This window comes from Malus sylvestris, chromosome 7 (assembly GCF_916048215.2).
Source record: "Malus sylvestris chromosome 7, drMalSylv7.2, whole genome shotgun sequence".
NCBI lineage: Eukaryota > Viridiplantae > Streptophyta > Magnoliopsida > Rosales > Rosaceae > Malus > Malus sylvestris.
The window spans coordinates 30,078,687-30,099,702 of NC_062266.1; the positions used below are offsets into that span (position 1 = coordinate 30,078,687).

A 21,016-nucleotide genomic window follows, 5' to 3' on the forward strand; every position below is an offset into this window, starting at 1 on the left:
TAATTGCTATATTAAATCACATTAAAATTTAAGAAATATTTCATGCAATTATATATCAAAATTAATGCATGCACATGAGTAACCAATGCTAAATGAACATGACATAATGGATTAGAAAAACCTAGAAAATATGGTCGAGGCAAGTGTTGGACACTTTGTCCTTAAGACAAGTTTACGCCCCACTTTGATGCTCATGGTTGATCAGCGCGTGTCTCACAAGAAACAATGACCACGTCCTTGTAATAGTAACACTCCAAATCACAAGGCTCCATGAACCACGATTATGTTGAAAACTCTCTCATATGGACTTAATGAGACTCTAATATTTAGTGCACTCTATGTATGATTATGTAAACAATGAAAAGTTATTTTGTGATTATAGGGGGCTTCCCTATTTATAGAATGTGATATACCTCTTTGGAAAGCATGTGACTATTCATGAATAGTCAAAAGTTGCAACTGTTCATTTGAGTAGACACATTTTTCTACCAAAAGGCTCTATTTCTAATTTTCATTCAATTAATAAATTTAATATAATAATATTATTATTAAATTTTCCAACAATCCCCCACATGAATGGAAATTTACTCAATATCATACTTAAGATAGAAACCATTGAAGATATTTTGTTTTTATCTATCTTCACTTGTTATGCCTTAAAGTATCGCTATAGCCTCTTCCCAGATAAACATGTTTTGCACTTTGCATTTAGCCTATAAACTTATCGAGTTCTCATGGTGTTTATACCATACTTAGGGCCTCCGTATTTAGATCTCGTATAAATCTCGGGGGACTCAAATGTAATTGTGTAATAAAGGAAGGGGCAAATATGTAATAAGTGAGGAGCCCTTATTCTATAAAAGGACCCCGCACCCTCACAATTAGAAGAGCCTCACTCTCACCCTCAGAGGCCATTTCTTAGGCCATACCCTCACCCTCTCAGAGCTCTCATCCTCACAGAGAATCTCTCTCTCTCCCTCTTCAACATCTCAAGGAAATACAATAATCAGTGTGAACGTAGCCCAAACATTGGGGTGAACCATAATACATCTTGTGTTATTTACTTTCTTGCAGATTCATGGTAGGATTTACGTTGTTCCAAGACCTTCGGTTTTATGCATCAACATTTGGCGCTGTCTGAGGGAATCGATACGAAAAGTTGTGTCGGTTCTCTTTCATTTTTTCACCTTCGTCGTGAATCTGCAAAGAAAACCCAGGAACCAAACAATCCAACACCCACACTCAGAGACACACCTATTCAATTTACAGAGAGAAAGAGAAAAACTCAAACACAATACTCCCTCTCAAATCCAAATCTCTCATTTCTCTCTCTTTCTCATCCACCATATGCAAGAGCAGAGCAAACTGCTTCTTTCTCAGCTCCAGCGTGCGAGAACTAGCGGTGTTCTCCGCATCCAATGCTGCAATCTCCTTCTCCAAATCTGATATGACCTTGAGCGTCTCAGACCGCGGCGGCTGCGCATCAATCAATTTCCTGATCGATCCGCACTTTTCCTTGTGCCTTCTTTCGATCTAACTCTCCTCGAGTTGCTTCTTCAGCATCTTAATGTCGGCCTTCGCCTGCACAATCTGTCGATTAATCTCCTCCCTTAGCTCGTCGAAGTTTTGCTTCTCCTGGAGATTCGTATCCACGACGGCTTTGCTCTTTATAAGTGAAATCTCGAACGTGTTTAGCTCCTTGAAGAAAGCTTTGGCAAGCTTGTCGTAGTCGGTGAAGTTGTCATCGTTCTTGTCAAGCTCGACGAACAGGGACGTAAGCTTGTTTAACGGCGGTTCGCCTCTCGTGGTTGTGGTCCGAGTCAGAAGTCTATGTTGGATGATGACGTCATACTCGAACGGCCCGAACGCGTAGTTCACCGCCACGGCCTTTCCTCGCCCTGAAGCTTTTCTTCATTTCGCCAGCATTGGAACTGACCAGAGGTTATGAGTCCGGCGAAAATTCGATTTCAAATTTAACAAACCCTAAGCTAATTTCCAGAAAGAAAAACCTCGTTCATAGCGAAGGATCCAGCTCCTGATTGTGGAATCCAACGGCAAAGAAAGACGTTTGTTATTTTTGGTTGAGGTTAATTGGACGGTGGGATGTGCTTCACGACTAAACACTGCTACCTTAGGAGGGATCGAAAAAAGTTGGGCCATAGCGCTTGCGGATCTGTCACCAACTTATCCAATAAGATTGGGTCTAACACTGAATTTCTCTGTGTTCTACTATAAGATTATCAATCAGTCTAATAAAGCTTGCAGCATGGCTAAACAGGAGAACATGCAGGAAACGAAGTGGGAAACAAAAGCAAAAGCGGAGATAAGCTTCCTATTATTATGATTCCTTTTGTCTGCCAAGTGAAGGGACAGAGAATGAGCGGGGAGATCAAGAAAAGTAAAAGACAAGATTCTTTTCTTATTATTAATTCTATTAATCATTCTTGTCTGCCATCTGCAAAAGGGAAAAGAGAAAGTAAAAGCAGAAAGCAAAAGAAGATAAAAAGAAGCAGATATAATTGCGGTGGTGATGGCATGCAACAAAGGGAATTATGGGCGTGACTCATTGTGCAGAGGGACGGATTTATTTTTGAATGATGTAATTTATTTTTCTTATCTTTCGGAAACATCTGTATAAACCCCATCAGAGAGTAAAAAAAAAAAAAAGTCGTCAAGACCAAAATAATAAGCTGGAATGTTATATGGAGGGCCAAGGCCCATATGCCCAAAAGAGCCAGGCCCTATGGCTCCAAATTTAATCAACACCCTGCCGCTATTATCACCAACCAGGTGATCAAAAGTACACCCAGTACTCCAAAATTATACATAAGCATCACTCATGTCAATCATACATAAACATTCATGAGCATTACTCATGTCAATCATACATAAACATTCATGAGCATCACTCATGTCAATCAGCTTCAAAAGCTTCATTTACAGAGCTCTAGCTTCAAAAGCTTCATTTACATAGCTCCAGCTTCAAAAGCTTCATTTACAGAGCTCCAGCTTCGAAAGCTTCATTTACAGAGTTCTAGCTTCAAAAGCTTCATTTACAGAGCTACAGCTTCAAAGCTTCACCTACAAAGCTTCAGTGCAGGGTATACAAATACCGCCTCCGAACAACCGCCACTTCGGTCCATACATGGATTTGAAGTCTCCAGCCAATAGACTCTATTGACCGAAGACTTGGGAGACTACACTATGTACCATATATTGGGCCTCATGAAAAATACTTGGTGGACTTAGCCCATTATTTATGTATTGAGGAGCGAGCCCTTATTCTATAAAAGAGACTCCCTCACTTTCATTAGAGAGCACCTATTATTCATGTACTGAGGAGCGAGCCCTTATTCTATAAAAATGACTCCCTCACCATCATTAGAGAGCATCGCCACCTACTAAGCAACCACCTCGCCGCGAGCATCAACTCTAGCCCATTATTCATGTATTGAGGAGCGAGCCCTTATTCTATAAAAGGACTCCCTCACCATCATTAGAGAGCATCGTCGCCTACTGAGCAACCACATCGCCGCGAGCATCAACTCTAACCCATTATTCATGTATTGAGGAGCGAGCCCTTATTTTATAAAAGGGACTCCCTCACCATCATTAGAGAACATCAACTCTAGCCCATTATTCATGTATTGATGAGCGAGCCCTTATTCTATAAAAGGGACTCCCTCACCATCATTAAAGAGCATCGCCGCCTACTGAGCAACCACATCGCCGCGAGCATCAACTCTAGCCCATTATTCATGTATTGAGGAGCGAGCCCTTATTTTATAAAAGGGACTCCCTCACCATCATTAGAGAGCATCAACTCTAGCCCATTATTCATTTATTGATGAGCGAGCCCTTATTCTATAAAAGGGACTCTCTCACCATCATTAGAAAGCATCGCCACCTACTGAGCAACTATCTCGCCGCGAGCATCAACTCTAGCCCATATTTATGTATTGAGGAGCGATCCCTTATTCTATAAAAGGGACTCTCTCACCTTCAAACGCCACAAACCGAGCCAACCAAGGCAACATAAGCCACAAACCGAGCAGCCTTGCAACATGTGCTACTTCTAATTGAGCATCATTTCACGTTGAGCACTGCCTCATATCGGGTATCAGTTCTAGACAACATCTTGTTACTTCGGCCCATACATAGACTGAATTTCAAGTCTCCAGCCAAAAGACTCTTTTGACTGAAGACTTGGGGGACTACTGTTTGTACCATACTTAGGGCCTCCGTATTTAGATCTCGTATAAATACTCGGGGGACTCAAATGTAATTATGTAATAAAGGAATGGGCAAATATGTAATAAGTGAGGAGTCCTTATTCTATAAAAGGACTCATCACCCTCACAATTGGGAGAGCTTCATTCTCACACTCATAGGCCATTTCTTAGGCCATACCCTCACCTTCTCAGAGCTCTCATCCTCACAGAGAAGCTCTCTCTCCCTCTTCAACATCTCAAAGAAATACAATAATCAGTGTAGACGTAACCCAAACATTGGGGTGAACCACGATACATCTTGTGTTATTTACTTTCTTGCAGATTCACAGTCGGATTTACGTTGTTCCAAGACCTTCGGTTTTGTGCATCAACACATGGCTATACCTAGCTTTGATCAATGACAACACCAGTTTCAGTTGTCACACATCGAAGTCAAAACATTATTCTCCCATGTACCTCCCTTCTCGAAAGTAATTGTCTTTACCTTACTTCCCTTTGTGGGAGTAGTTATTTTTCCTTTGTTAAGCACAGTGTCTATAATAAAGATGCAAACTCTGCTTGTTTCCTTGTAGGCAATTAACAGTGAAAACTATGCCCTTTACACACTATCATTTTTCACCAAGAGATAACTATCAACCACCAAATGATGATCAATGTGATCATCTTACATGAAACAATAATATGCATGAAGCGTCTCTTCAAGCAAATGTGGAAGTGTGCAGTTTCTGCAACAAACATCACATGATGGCTTTTCACCCAGAGATATGTGCATCTACTCAAATAACAAAGCCAAATGATGGCACTATGATCTAAGGTAACACACATCTAAAACAAAACGACTTAATTTTCGTTTTGAAAACAAATGGTTGCTTGTAAGGAATAATGTTTTGACTTCGATGTGTGACATCAATGGATGTTCACAAAATCCTGAAACAAAAAAGCCATTCCCAAACAACACCATCTTTGTAACCGAATAATTGCAGCTTGAAAAAGGACCAAATCAACCATACAAAGTGATCATGTCTTTCTACCAAATTTAAAAACATTAGTCATGTCCTTTGGTCCTCTACATCCAATCTTGGAAATTTTGTCATTATTCGAAAGAAAGATTGACTTCAGGCAGGACCAAGGATCTTTTCAGTTTTATCCTTCGAATCGTTGCATCTATTAGCTTGCCAATAAGGAACACAAGACTACATTCACAGAAAGGTGTGAACACCATGTATTTCGCTTACTGTCAGCCAGGGTCCAAATCTTAATGCATGAGTTAGATAACAGATCCTTAAAAATATAAAATTTAAATTTAAACAAATATGTGTATACACACCACTCGAGTCTTCTATGAATTTTGAGGCATTTCATCAGTTATATAAACATATATGCGAATCATCAATACGGAACCCACATGAATGATTTCCCAGATTTCATAATACACCATCAAACATTTCACACAGATTAAATGGTGCACGAATATTATGTGCATACTTGTATTAAGATTGTTGAAAAAATTAGGGTTCTAATTACTATATTAAATCACATAAAAATTTAAGAAATAATTCATGCAATTATATATCAAAATTAATGCATGCACATGAGTAACCAATGCTAAATGAACATGACATAATGGATTAGAAAAACAAAGAAAATATGGTCGGGGCAAGTGTTGGACACTTTGTCCTTAAGACAAGTTTACGCCCCACTACGATGCTCATGGTTGATCGACGCATATCTCCCAAGATACAACGATCACGTCCTTGTAATAGTAACACTCCAAATCACAAGGCTCCATGAACCACGATTGTGTTGAAAACTCTCTCATATGGACTCAATAAGACTCTCTAATATTTAGTGCACTCTATGTATGATTATGCAAACAATGAAAAGTTATTTTATGATTATAGGGGGCTTCCCTATTTATAGAATGTGATATACCTCTTTGGAAAGCACGTGACTATTCATGAAGAGTCAAAAGTTGCAACTCTTCATTTTAGTAAACACATCTTTCTACCAAAAGGCTCCACCTCTAATTTTCATTCAATTAATAAATTTAATATAATAATATTATTATTAAATTTTCCAACATTTTTATCACAAATGGTCCCTAAAATTGACCATTCCCATCAAGATAGTCTCTGAAATTGAAAATCTATCAATGTAGTCCTTGAAAGTAGGTGTTGCAAATCAATGTGGTCATTTCGTCACAATTTTATTAAAAAATCTGTTAAGTGCTAATGTGGCACATAAATGGGCCCAATAAACCATTTTTTTCGAGTGAGGTTCCTGGGGATCCTCAAACCGTGTTCGTTCATCGTACATCGTGCGGTCAGTTTTTGTCAAGTACTATATATATTTAATTTTAAATAAAAGTATTTAAAATGATTTATGGCCGCACGATGTACGTACGATAAACGGATCGGTTCATTTTTTTTCTCACAAATGGTCCTTGAAATTGACCCGCGACACCAAAATGGTCCCTGAAATTGACCCGCGACATCAAAATAGTCCTTAAAATTGAAAATTGATCCATGTAGCCGTGTAAGTAAGTGTCTCAAATCAATGTAATCATTCTATCACAATTTTGTCAAAAATTATGTTATGTGCTTATGTAACACATAAATGGGTTGCACAAGTCTAATTAAATTCAAGAAAATATTAATAGTTAATAAAAAAAGTTGTGAAAAGAGAGAACTTCATAGTGCAAAAAGATAAATTGGCTTACAAGTAGGCCCTACTATAAGAAAAGAAAATTCATAGTGCGAAAAGATATTTAGACAATTTTTTTAATTAATTATTAAACTCACATCAGTACATAACAAAAATTTTTGCTGAATTGTGGTGGAATGATCATATTGATTTGCGACACTTATTTTCAAGGACTACATTGATTGATTTTCAATTTCATGGACCATCTTGATGGTGTGGGTTAATTTCAAGGACCATCTTAATGGTGTGGGTCAATTTCAGGGATCATTTGTGATAAAAACCAGTAAATCTTGTGGGGCTCATTTATGTGCCACATCAACACTTAACGGAAGTTTTAACAAAATTGTGACGGAATGACTACATTGATTTGTGAAACCTATTTTCAGGGACTACATTGATCGATTTTCAATTTCAGGGACCATCTTGATGGTGAAGGTTAGTTTTAGAGATCATTTGTGATAAAAATCCTTATAATAAAGATACTTCTAGTAAAAACACTTGTGATAATAATTACAGAAGCAAGATATTTATCTACACACCACCAAACGAAGTACTGTGGTTTAAGACATTGATATATAAATAAAAACCCAATGGCATATGTTACACTTACCGCATTTGAAAGGTAATACACATGGTATGCAAAATGTAGTAAGTGTAGCATTTTCAACCTACTAGATTCAATTAAAAAAAATAAAAGGGCCCGTATGGTAACATTTTGCAAAATAATTTTGAAGAACTGTTTTATAAAACAAAAAAGACAAATAGGATTTCTGATTTGAGAATGTGTCTGATAGTTTATTCTAGAAATGAATTTTGAGAATGAAAACGTTGAAAATGCATATGATACCAATATCTAAAATGGTGAGTAGGGTGAAGAATGTGGTGATGGTGGTGGTGGCGATAGTGGTCGGAGGTGCTTGTGGTGGTGATGGGGTGGGGGCGGTGGTGGTGGCTTTAGCGGTGAGACGTTGGAGGTGCTGATGGATGGCTGTGGTGGTGGGGTGATGGCGATGAATAATATGGTGGTCATGGTGGTGTTAGTGATGGTGACGGTGGTAATGAAAAAAGTGCAGTGGTAATGGTCATGGTGAGACGGTGGCGGTGGTGTCAGTTGATGGTGAAATGGTGGAGGTGGTCGTGGCCATGGTTAAGGGTGATGTCGATGGAGGATGTGGTGCATGATGGCAGTGATGGTGGTGAGTATTAAAAATGATCACGGTTGGTGATGAGGATGAGACAATGAAGAATGTTGTGGTGGTGATCAGAGACAGATCTAGCACCGGCTGAGCCAACCGAAAATTTCCCCTCCCAACTACTACTTTTGCGTTGTAGCCCAACTAGAAAAGATAGTTCACGTGGTTGTGATGGGCTCATTTTATCAATCTGTTTGAGAAAATTAGGGATTGAAGTATTAATCCTTTGTTTTGATAATTTAAAATTTTGAAACAAATAAGGCCTCGCAGAAATTTTTGAAAATCTCTCGACTAATATAATTTGACTTTAAAATTTAGCTCACCTCGATTTTGAATCCTGAACCAGTTCCTCTTGGTGGTGTTGGCGATGGTGACACTAGTGGTGGGCATACATTTTCTTTTCTTTTTTTATTAAAAAAACTATTTTATAATGTATATTTTATTTTTTATTATTTTGAAAACTTTTTTTAGAGGGGGGCATACATAATTTTTAACTTGTTTTTATATGGGCAAAACGAAAAACTGTTTAACAAAACGTTAATGGACGTGCCCAAAATTTTTTGGCAAATTTAAAGGAATTATAATCTTAGCGCAACCTTCTATTAAAAAGGCCCGAATTGCCCGAATGATTTAAGTTTAGTTTAGCATGAGCAGTGTTTCTAACCACCTCAGATCTTCCAATAAAAATCAAAACTTCTCAAAATATTGGTTGCTTTGACGAAAATACAATTCCAAAATGATAATTTTTTTCATCAATTTGTCAATATAACGTCAATACGTGAATAATGTGATCGACAATGCCATAAATATTTATTGATAATGTCATAGTTATCTAATTTTGATAATCTTACCAATTGAGATACTTATTTCAACCAATTTCGCAACTTTTTATGACCATGCCTATATATCAAACGATCATAATTTCCTTTCCAAAATTTAATTGTATCACTCACAATTAGATGTGGTAAAAAAAATATTTTTCTTTCATATGTCGTGTTAACCACAAGTCACATTTTAACGAGACATATGAATCCGAACCCTTAAGCAAACTGACAAAGACTGTTTAACTCAGTTAAAATTATTTTTTAATGGTTCATTTAATGGATGACCTGTTCACGAAAAACATTATATTGAGATACTGTTTTAATTAATGATTTTGACCTATACTCTTGAGAAAAAAAATACGTGGTGAGCAAAATAATAAGATTAGTATGTGCCCCACATGTTATAATACTAAAAGTCGCGCTTAATAATCTCAGTTAGAAATAGGGGTGGGTTCGGTACGGTTACCGTACCAAAACCCTCGTACCAATTACCGTACCAAACTTTCGGTTTGGTAAAATCTATTACCATTACCATACCAAACTTTCGGTATACCGAAGTTCGGTATTGCCAAATGTTCGGTTGGCATTGTATGGCAATGGTAATTGCCACTTTGTTTTGGGACAAAATTTGTTTTTGCTTTTTTAACCCAATTCAAGGGCAAAACTTTTTTAGTGTACCTTTATTTCATACATTGTAGCCTAAATTCATCTATTATTCATCATTTACAATTCACACACACAATAATTCAAATGATGCATCAAGATTCATGATGAAAATTAAGCATACAATCCAAATAGAAGTTACGAACCAAAACAAATAGAAGTTTCCCCCATGCTAAAGATCTTCTTTATCCTCCATTGGTTCAAACACACTTCTAGAACTTTCCCAATGTCTTCTCCCTTATGACCCGTGATCTTTATGAAGTTTATGATCCGTTTGTGCAACTTTCATTCACTATCCATGAAGTGAGTGGTAACTACCATGTGGTTAATGTTTTGTACCGATGTCCAAGTATTGGTTGTGATACTTACCTTTTGATTATGCATTGCTTCAAATAACTTAGACTTCTCCAACACATATAAATCCCACACATTGGCCACAATCTTCTTCCTATTTGGAATCTTGAACCAAGATTGAGCCTCTTTCATCATATCAAATTATTAGAATATTATAAATATGTGTTATATAATTATATATTATATAATTTATAAATTATATATTATATTATATTTTCGGTACGGTAAGGTAATACCGTGGTAATGATATCCATTACCAATACCGTACCAAGAAATTTTGGTACGGTACAATACCGTACCATTACCGATTGGCACAAAAAATTTGGCACAAAATCGGTATGGCACGGTTGGTAATTCGGTTGGCACGGCAATTTGGCAAAAAAATCCACCCCTAGTTAGAAAGTTACGGTAATAACACAATACATCTTGAAGAAGAAAAAAAAGGTTCAAATTCAAATAAATGGTCTACTGAAGAGCAATGTATCTTAAAATTTGATCCAAGAAAATCATGTACGAAACACACTAAGAAAATAAAGTATGATATAAAAAGGTTTTACTTTGGTTGACTAATAAATTACTAAATTTTCTTTATCATTAATGGTTTAAGGGGTGATCCGTATTTTGACTTGAACTCAAGTGTCAACAAATTCATGTCGTTTTAACAAATCATCCAACACGATGGTAATCAGAGAATATTAAAATGCATCCGTGTGCTTTTCTAATCTCTAGAATGATGGATTTCCATGTCAAACTGCCAGTTAGTTCCCTTAAAAAATCGTGTAACACTCCCATCACCCCAAGAAAAGTTAAATTTATTAAAGGACATGAAGAAATAATAATGTAATGGTAAAGATAATTTACGTTTTCTAGGGAAAATATTTACTGTTTTGATTACTTCATTTTCATGGGAAGGGATGGATTGCTTCTTCCTAATCCACGAAGTTCGGGGATTTGAATCATTGAAATTTGATCCAACGGTTATAAATAGAGGTTTACTTTAAAAATTATAATAACTTTAACCGTTTGATCAAATTTCAATGATCCGGATCCTCAAATTTGATGGATTAAGAAAAAAAGATCCGAAGAAATCCCTTTCCCATTTTCATTTGACATATCCACGTGAATCGAGGAAACAGAAACAGTTCTAGCAGGACTACTGTATTGTATTCAATTCCGCAGGTTCCATATTTTATACGGCAGGAGATGCCACAATCTGAATTTATATTATTCATTTTAATAATAATATAAATTCAGATTACATGCAGCTCCTTCTTCTTCATTTTTTTTTTTTTGTAAAATTTATTTAATTGCAGCCCTTTCTTAAATTATTGGTTTAGCTCCCTTTAATCACGTGTATATTAAGAACCAGCAACTGTACCTACTCCAGAGCGCTAGCAAAAGTGGAAGTAACTGAAAAGTTTTATATGTCTAATAATACAGAGTTGTTTCACTTTTATGAACATGTAGAGAAGTCCTATCTGAGTAGGAGATTGAAACAACTTACTATACAGTGATGATTTACAAGATAAATAATTGTTTATTTTTGGTTATTAGATTGTCTCGTGTTTTTAGATTAATACAAATCAAGATGCATGAGATAATAATACAAGATAAGTAGATAATTATTGAGATAATAACAGAATTAGATAAAAACACAAATTATGGTCCAGACTCGAGAACAGTGGTTCTTAATTATCAGTAATGTGATAGCTGACATCTTTAATCTTTTTTGTTAACAGTATTAATTGCAGTCAAATAATTTAAGCACTCAAAATCAACATTACTGCGAAGCTACGTTGTGTAATATTTCTTTATAAATTATCACATAAAATAATGGAAAATGATCATAGAAAACTGAATTTCACATGCATTATGTTGGAATATTGATCATGAGATATGACATCAATGGAATCATCCACATGTTCTTGTCCATCGCAGTCCACACACTGCAACTGCATGCCCACACGTTACTAGAATTAATTAAAATCTAATGCCAAAAATAAAGAGATTTAATTAACACGACCATACAGAAAATTCTAATTAAGCAGCAGCACCTCGGCGATTCATGGTTTTACAGTGGACAAACACGCAAATTTCATTTTCCTCACTGAATAGCAGGCTAGCAGCCTCGGATCCCATGAAAATTAGTAGAAATATTACCTTTGCGTTTACCTTCAAAGCATAAAGTTGATGTAGGTGATCCAGAATTTTGATGATGATGATGATCATAATAATCTCCCCCATAATTATTCTCTAATGGCATCCTCGAAACCGAAAAACATTGATTTTTTCGACCGTTTTTGTTTCTCAAGCCTGATGAAGAATTCGATGACGATGACGATGATGAGTAGGATGCTGACAACGGTGATGATGGTGATAGAGATGGCAATGGCGATGACATGTTGGGTGCCTTGAGCATTTTCCTCAATGACCTAAGCCTAGAAAAAATGGTGCCTAAAAACTTTGTTTTGGAGCTAGGGTTTTGCTGGGTGTGTTTAAAGCCGCTGGGACGGGTAGTGGAATAGGAAGGAGGAGGTGTGAGAGGAGGAAGAGAAGACTCTGAAAACTTGTGCTTGGGTGTACCCGGCTGTGACTCCCAGTTGAATGGGATAACACCAGCTTCTCCATAGTAAACCCTGCAAGAAGAGTTGGCCACGGATGCTTCCTTGGAGACAATCTTAGAGGAAACGCACTTGTTTTCAGTCACCATTTTTTAATCTGGTTTTTGGGTTCTGACTGTCTCTGGCTTAGCTACTTGGCTAGCAAGAGAGGCAGATCTGAAATTTCAAGATCCGAAGAAGAAGCAGCGAGGTAGCTGATGATGATATTGAATTGAATAGAATATCTTGTAGAGTGCTGGTTGCAGTTGAATGTGAGTCGTCTAGTATTAATTAATTTAAGGTTCCACATATTGTAGGGTTCATATAATGTGATATATTCCAATTTGATGCAGAAAAGCAATAATACTAAACCATATTCCACATTAGATGCACACAAAACAAAAATACTAAACCATATTCCACAATTGATGCTGATTTCAGGAATTTGTCTCTTATATGGGACATAAACCTCATGAGCTTAAATTAGTGAGATTATATCTCCCAAAATAATGTGATATTATATAAAAAAAATTCTATTTTCTGAAATTGTTTTAAAAGAATTGTTATTGTCTCTCCAAAAAGATTATCATACTTAAAATAAAATTTTCATACTTAAGCTTTTTAGAGTTTATTTGAGAGTATTTTTGTATCAAGCATTTCAGCTCATAAATGCTTAACTAGAATCTTTTTTAATAAAAAAACATAAATAAATAAATAAATGTATTAAAAGCCCAAATACTTCTTGGAAATGTTTATTAAAGAAGTATCACTAAAAGTGTTTCTATGATCTAAAAAATGCATCTGATCTTTTCAAAACAATCTCAAACAAACCATCAGAGTGCTTAATAATATTACGGCAGAAGAAGTTGTGAGTCATTTAATGTGTTAACTGAAAAAATTAGTTGCGAACTCATCATTTACAAAATTCAAATATAAAATTGTCCATAAAAAGAAGTACTACTAAACTATAATATTAAGTAATTATATACGTGGCATCTTTAATAAGTTAAAATAATATTATTGACGCATTGCACATTTGCAACTACCAAAATTATCATAAATAGATTTTTGGAAGAATTTTATTTGATGTGATGACATGGATATAGCAGGACCATAAATAAACGATAGCCATAACAAAAAAACAGTTGAGAAAGTGTGGGATCTGGTTCGGGATGAACTCTGTATCATAAATGAGAGTTTGTCGCGGTTCATATGCGACTCGGCCTGAGTGGTTGTTTTGATGGTAGCTACAACTGTGAGGAAGCCTGGTTGTGCTGGTTCTTTGCTATTCACGCCAAGGTAATTTGCTACTTATCAAATAAAGGTGAGGTCTATCCCGCTAACCCGAAGGCTTGACTTGAGCTTGCTTAATTTGATCTCCACATGAGGCAACAACAAATCACTCACTCGACTCATCCAGCGTACAACCAATCACTTTAAATTGACTTCCACATGTGCTGTTTAAAAAACATGTCTATCGTTGCAATTTTTAAGGTTTATCTTTCTTTGAGACCACTTGCCTTATGCACAATTTGAACAATTTCTCTTGGGAAGTCACACAGATAATGTCATTTATAATGATGCTAATAATTGAGGTCAATAGACAGTTTAATCCATATTGAACTGCATTTGCTGGCTTTTGATGGGAAATAAGTGGACGAAATGAGTTCCTGCGACTCCTTTTTCATCATGTAACACACGTGATTAGAAAAATAGAAATAAAATTGCATGAACTTGTGCTATTTAAAATATAAAAAAATAGCATGTTTACTTAGTGCTATTGGTATGAGAAGCATATGAGTTTCTCATTGAAATTTGTAATCAAACTAATATCCTTAAATATCAAAAATCATATCAACTAAAAAGAACTAACTAATGCAATTCTCTTTCTTTATTTCCCCCATTTCCAAACTCTTTGATTAATTCCTTCTTCTGTGTCTGTTAAGTAAACAGGAACTTTTTGTACAATTTTTATACAGCGTCGATTCTAGGTAATAAATTACATGCATGGCGGAGTCAGCATAGGGTCATTGGTTGTCTTTGACCCCAACAATTTCAAAATCTCATGTATATTTGGTTGTGTATTGTATTTGACCCCTATAAACGCCTAAGGCAAACTAAATTACAACCTCCTTTCCTACTTCTTCTTCTTCTATTTTCTTCTAGCTATCATATTTGTCTTCATTTTCTCTCTTCTTGTGTGCGACTCTATTATATGTGGTCAATGAAATACTTTAGTTGAAAAGCCTTGGCAGTTTTCAACATTACTACTGTACAATATCCTGCATTCATCCTCGACAAACCTTTACAAATAATAGTAGTTGTCAACATATGCTGGCAAAAACTTTCAGCATATATTGACAGGGATTGGTCAGTGACTACTAGATGCTCGACAAAAAGTCAAAATGAGTTTTTTATTTTATATTATGACACTATTATTTGAAAATTATGGGTATGACACTGATGCATTAACAAGTATTTCCTTTATTGGGAACAACATTCATCAAATTCGTACAATCAACGTGAACTTTAGCTAGCAGACCTCCTAATGTGCATGTGTAGTTACTGCTGATGTGCTCTAATTAAAATGTTCAACAACCCTACCAGATTTTGTGCCCTAAATTATGAGTTCATGTCCCACGGCTTTAAAACCACTATGAACCCTTTTGCCACCAAAAACAAGGGAAGAAGATGCTTTGTTTTCTCTTAAGTTTGTTTTCCTGGTGACCTGGTCACTGCATGCATGATGAAATCGTTGGGACTCACTCACGACAATCGATCACGCAAATATATGTATTCAAGCAAGAAAGCAACCATATCCATTTTGCAATGCGTAATCAACCGAACTTAGATCATGAACTACATACCATCCTTTTTTTTATCAGGTTTTTCAAGTATGTTTCGGAGTGTCTTATGTTTTAAAAATTTTCATTGTTAGATTTTGATCAGAGATACAATGACCAATCTAAATTCTAACATTCAAACACGCTGGAATCTAGAATACTCCATATCATACATAGGATTTTCGTTTAATTACTTACTCCAAGTTGCAAGAAATTATCATTGGGACGACAAAGACAATTATGCTTTACTATTTTTATGCAAGGGTATGCACATTTTATTGCATTCTTTACTCATTAGCTTGGTATATGTGACTCATGTTCAATTGAATGTGAAGGGGGAGAAGGTTTTTTAATGTGCTTGGAATTGCATCAAGTGTAATAATATAATTGGTTGGAAACTTAAAGAAAAGAAAAGGATATTTCCAACCAATTGTATTATTACATTTGGTGTCCCTGACCGTATTTCCGACACATTGAAAAATCTTTCGTGAAAGTGTGACATTAATTCATACCAAACAAAAATATGACTCATTGAGTAGTGGATTACTGTGGATGTGGTCCATGAACTGACATGATTAATAGAGTATCGTGCTAGAAGTACTAGTTGTACATTTTTTGATGACATTATGTTATGTGGTTGTTGATAAGAATTAATTATAATTAGCAATTCGTGTGGTTTACGGTGTTATGTTAGACGTATTTAATTTTGGATTTGGATTGTCTGTCCTCCCCATTTCATACTCTCCTCATGCCCTTCTATTTTTATGATCACGGTTAAGTCACGTCAACATTTTATATTTCCATTGCTTTTTGTCTTATTATTTCTATAAAAAAAATCAATATAAAATGTTGACGTGACTTAACCGTGACCACAAAAGCAGACAATATCATGTTACAGCGGATAGCTCAGGATGTGATGGGGGCACGGGCCGGGATGTGACAATTTGGTATTAGAGCCAATCCTTGGTTGGAAGTGTGCCGACGAGGACGTCAGGCCCCTAAGGGGGTGGATTGTAACATCTCACATCTCCCAGTAGAGTGGATCCTGTAAGCCTTATATATATATATATATATATATATATATATATATATATATATATATATATATATATATATATATATTCTCATCTCTACTTAGCACGAGACCTTTTGGGAGCTCATTGGCTACGGGTTCCATCGGAACTCCGAAGTTAAGCGAGTTCGCGCGAGAGCAATCTCAGGATGGGTGACCCATTGGAAAGTTCTCGTGTGAGTTCCCAAAAACAAAACCGTGAGAGCATGGTCGGGGCTCAAAGCGGACAATATCGTGCTACGGCAAAGTCGAGTCCAGGATGTGGTGGGGACTTGGGCCAGGATGTGACATAGCCACTTTTAAAACGTCACTCCAACAACACTAGCTAGTTTAGCCACCCATTAATTTTTGCCTTTTGGTTTCCTAAAATGGGAATCAACTGGTAGTTTCTCCACAATTGCAGACCACATTTTTTGGGGCTAAGAGGATTCACATAGTCATTTTAGCCTCTCCTAGCCATCATTGTGTAATTCACCAGTGTCATGAATCGAATCTAAGACGGACTTTGAATTCATTTCCAACAACTGAGCTACCCAACCATTTTATCTTCAAGTTTTTAGGCGTGGATCAGGAAAGTGTGAAAATATGAGGATTTACTTTTTGTTAAATTTCTCTTCCCTCTTGACTAAACATATTTTAGATTGATGTATAACTAGTCCTTTGAAGCAAGGTGTATTGTAATGTTTAGACTTAAATAGCTAAACACATGCTTGTTGGAGATGCTTTTAGTCCCTCGAAGATGAGCAAGTCTAAAATTCGGTAGCTGAACCACTTGGCTATGCATTAATACTTACACATACCTATGACCCTCTATTTTTTATTCAACCAGATTATTTTTAAAAGAGATATCTAAATTTAAACATCAAATTTAAATATGAAGGCTTATGTGGCACTTTAATATTTAAAAAAAAAATATTTTTACGCGATATGTCAATTTAAACTGTTATTTATTTTTTATAATTGTAATAAATGTTTTTAGAACAAAAATGGTAAAGAAAATTTATTAATCACTAAAATTAGATTTGAAGCAACCACTTTTGATGTCAGTTCACGTCATGCCACGTAGGAATTGACATGTCGGTTAGAAAATACTAAAGTTGTTTTTTTTCTTATCGCTGATATGGACATTTTAATGGCTCTTACTCTAATGTTTATGCGAATGGTCGAACATAAAATCATTTTTGAAATCTTTTATTTTAGGGAATTTTAACAAAACACTCCCAGTATTGTTCATTTTTAATGAAAAACCACATTTTTACCTTTAACTGATACTATTCACTATACTTTTAAAAATGGTTTTTCGTTAAAAGATGAGTTTTTTTGGACTTTTCATTAGTTTTCCTCTTATTTTAATGTGTTGTAGTACGTGTTTCTATTTTCTAGTGAGGGGTTTAGAGCTGTCGAGCCTAGGAAGTATTATGGGCTTGTGAATTGTGATCAATTGGATCATTGAAGTGAACTGAAAAGGCCCATCCAATCATAATTTGGGTACTTGAGTACCAATCTGATATGGGCTTTTTAAGTTCAAGTCCAAATGACTTGTTTTGAGGATTAATTTTCCATTTCCATAATTAATAAAAATTACTGTCACACCATATGATTGTTTGCCATGTGCAGGATCCTTCTTTAAACCTTGAAAAAGAAAAAAAAAAAGTGAATGCATTAATTGATTTTTTTTTCACTTTAATCGCTTTTACTTTTACGACAAAAGCAAATAAAAAGGGGGAAAAAGTCACTGTAATATAATTTTAGAAAATCAAAAAGAGGAAAAAGAAACAACATAAAAAAGTAAAGTTACCAACCAAAACGAAGTTTCCATCAACTTTAAAATGTCAATCATCACCTCTACTGGGTAATGACTTTCCCAAAAACCGCAAATCACGCTCACGATCCAAAGTAGGGCTGGAAAAAAATCCCAAAAATCCCAAACCAAACCGAAAAATTCCCAAAACCAAACCGAAAAAATCCCAAACCGAAATTCCCAAAAATTTCGGTACCCAATACCGAACCGATCCCGAAATTTCGGTACGGGAATCGGTCTCAAGTTTTTGGGATTTCGGTATTCCCAAACCGAACCGAAAAAAATATATATATATTATTTAATTTTTAAATATATATTTAGATCGACAAAGTCCATAGAAAATGAAGGCTTCAATAGTTGCACATATTTATGTATGAATGATTTAAATCGACAGAGTCTTGCAATTGTAGCATCTACATTTGAATCCAGATTGGCAGTCTTGCAATTGTAGCATCTACATTTAAATTGACATAGTCTTGCAATTGGCACATATTGCAACGGGCTTCTTAGCAGATTGCAGACCAAAATTGTTAAAAGGTTCAATTTTAGCCTAAAAACATAATATTTTAGTCCAAAAGCCCAAAAGCCTAAAAGCCCAAAATCATTTTGGGATTCCCGATTTGTCCCGAAATCCCGAAACTATTTTGGGATTCCCGAAAATTGGGATTCCCGAAAATTTGGTTTGGGATTGGTATTGAAATTGGGATTCCCGAAATTTTTCGTTTGGGAATCGGGACAAGCGTTTCGGTATGGGATCCCATACCGAACCACCCCTAATCCAAAGCACAAAAAAGAGACTAGTCAACAACCACATTTTATGTCCTCACTGATAGTGGCGGATCCAAAATTTTAATATCGAGTAATTTGAATATACACAACAGATTACAACATTTCATTTATATCTTTGTGCAAATAACATTACAAACTATAAAAATTAAATTTGTTCACGAATGTCAGACTAGGTGCTACACTGCTAGTGGTAGTCTTCGATGGTTGCCAGGGGAGGGGGAAAAGGGATCCTCTTCCTTTCCACCTAAGCCACCTAATCTGTGATCCAAGCCGTTGAAATTTGATCAAACGGCTACAAACATGAGACATCTTCAAAAGTAATAATAATTGTAGTTGTTGAATCAAATTTCAACGGCCCGATTCTCGGACTAGATGGATTACCTTTCCAGGATGGGGAATGAGGAATAGCCAAAAAAAAAAAAAAAAAAGGAATTATAATTTAGTAAAGTGAAGAAGTAAAATGGGATTGGGTTGGAATTGGTGTCTGACTTTACTTAAAAGTCGTTTGGGTTTTTTTTTTTTTTTGTTTAAATGCTTTGAACTCTGAATTAAAATGGAGTATTTTTGCTCACCATCATAAATTATGGTGTATGCTCACTATACACCTAATCAATTGACACGTGTCATTTCACTTAATCTTGTTTAATTTTTTTTTTCAAAATTGAAAAACTAACATTTAATGTGAAAGTTAATTAGAATTAAGTGAAATGACACGTGTCAATTGATTAGGTGTATGGTAAGCATACACCATAATTTATGGTGGTGAGCAAAAATGCTCCCGAATTAAAAATGGTGCTACTACTAAATGCTCTCTCTCTTGGATGCGAAGGGTCTTTCATGTCGTTGTGCTTTTAATTTTAGGAAAACTAATGAAAAGGGCTTGAAAACTTTGAGTTTTAATGATAAGGACAAAATAAAGGGTAAAGTGAATAGTACCAGAATTGACTTTTTAGTGTAAAAATGTGGTTTTTCGTTAAAGTGAACAATACCAGGTGCTTTTCGTTAAAGTTCCCTTTAATTTTTTGTTTAAATAACTTGTTTCAAAACGACTTCGTTTTGGCTAAGTCATTAAAAAAAAAAGTCTTCTTCTTTCTCCTTCTATTTTGTAGAACCTGCAGTATAAACTGCAATAATTGCTACTCTTCTCCTCCACCACAGTCCAGACTTGGGTGGTCCTCGAAGGTCCTCAAAGCCACTTATTCGAGTTTCCGGGTGGTCCCGGAAATACGGCCACTACACTAACTATCATAATATAAGTGGTTGGACAATTTTTTTTCTTCAAGTATCCAATTACTTGTATAATAACATTTGGTGTACCATACTATGTTTTGGTACATTAACAAAATCTCTCAATTTATAACTTGAGTGTATCGCTATTGTAGCATCGTGTATTCTTGTGATGATTATATAATATCATTTATAATATTTTTACACATAACATTATACTATTTGCGTCATAAAAATCCTCATCCCTTCCTCACCCGAAATCCTCAATTCTCATTTGAACTTCTCCGTTCATTTGCTTTTACGATCTTGCATCATGATTAATTATAAGTATAGTCTATTTTCTAAAAATTAATTATGCCAAAAATTTCAAATTCAAAATCATTTAACTCTTCAATTAGCATTGGTACAATCTTAATATTTTTTTAAGGGGACTAGCGAGTGGTTTACTACGTCAATTCACATTTTTAAGAGCCGAAAAGATTCATAGAGGAATTTCAGCATTTTCCTTGCCATCATCATGTGAAACATAATTCAACTATTATTTAAAACAACTGTTAATTTACAAAACACATTTGGTTTATAAGAAAGTTAAAATTGAAAGTGAATTTTAGATCTCTTATTTGCACAAGTACATAAACATTAGTATATCCTAAAACTTTTTTTTTATGAACGATAACGTTAATAAATTAGACAATTCAACTGATTTTCCCTCCAG

General features: G+C 35.4%; 1 protein-coding gene and 1 pseudogene across 1 annotated transcript; both read right to left on the minus strand.

Moving 5' to 3' along the window:
• Positions 1-1,263: 1,263 nt before the first annotated feature.
• LOC126630269 (THO complex subunit 7A-like) lies at positions 1,264-1,926 on the minus strand (annotated as a pseudogene).
• A 9,890-nt stretch (positions 1,927-11,816) lies between these two features.
• On the minus strand, positions 11,817-12,932 carry LOC126627932 (uncharacterized). Its single transcript, XM_050297499.1, has one exon. The coding sequence runs from the start codon at positions 12,677-12,679 to the stop codon at positions 12,089-12,091; it is 591 nt and encodes a 196-aa protein (XP_050153456.1). The 5' UTR covers positions 12,680-12,932; the 3' UTR covers positions 11,817-12,088.
• Between the last annotated feature and the right edge of the window lie 8,084 nt (positions 12,933-21,016).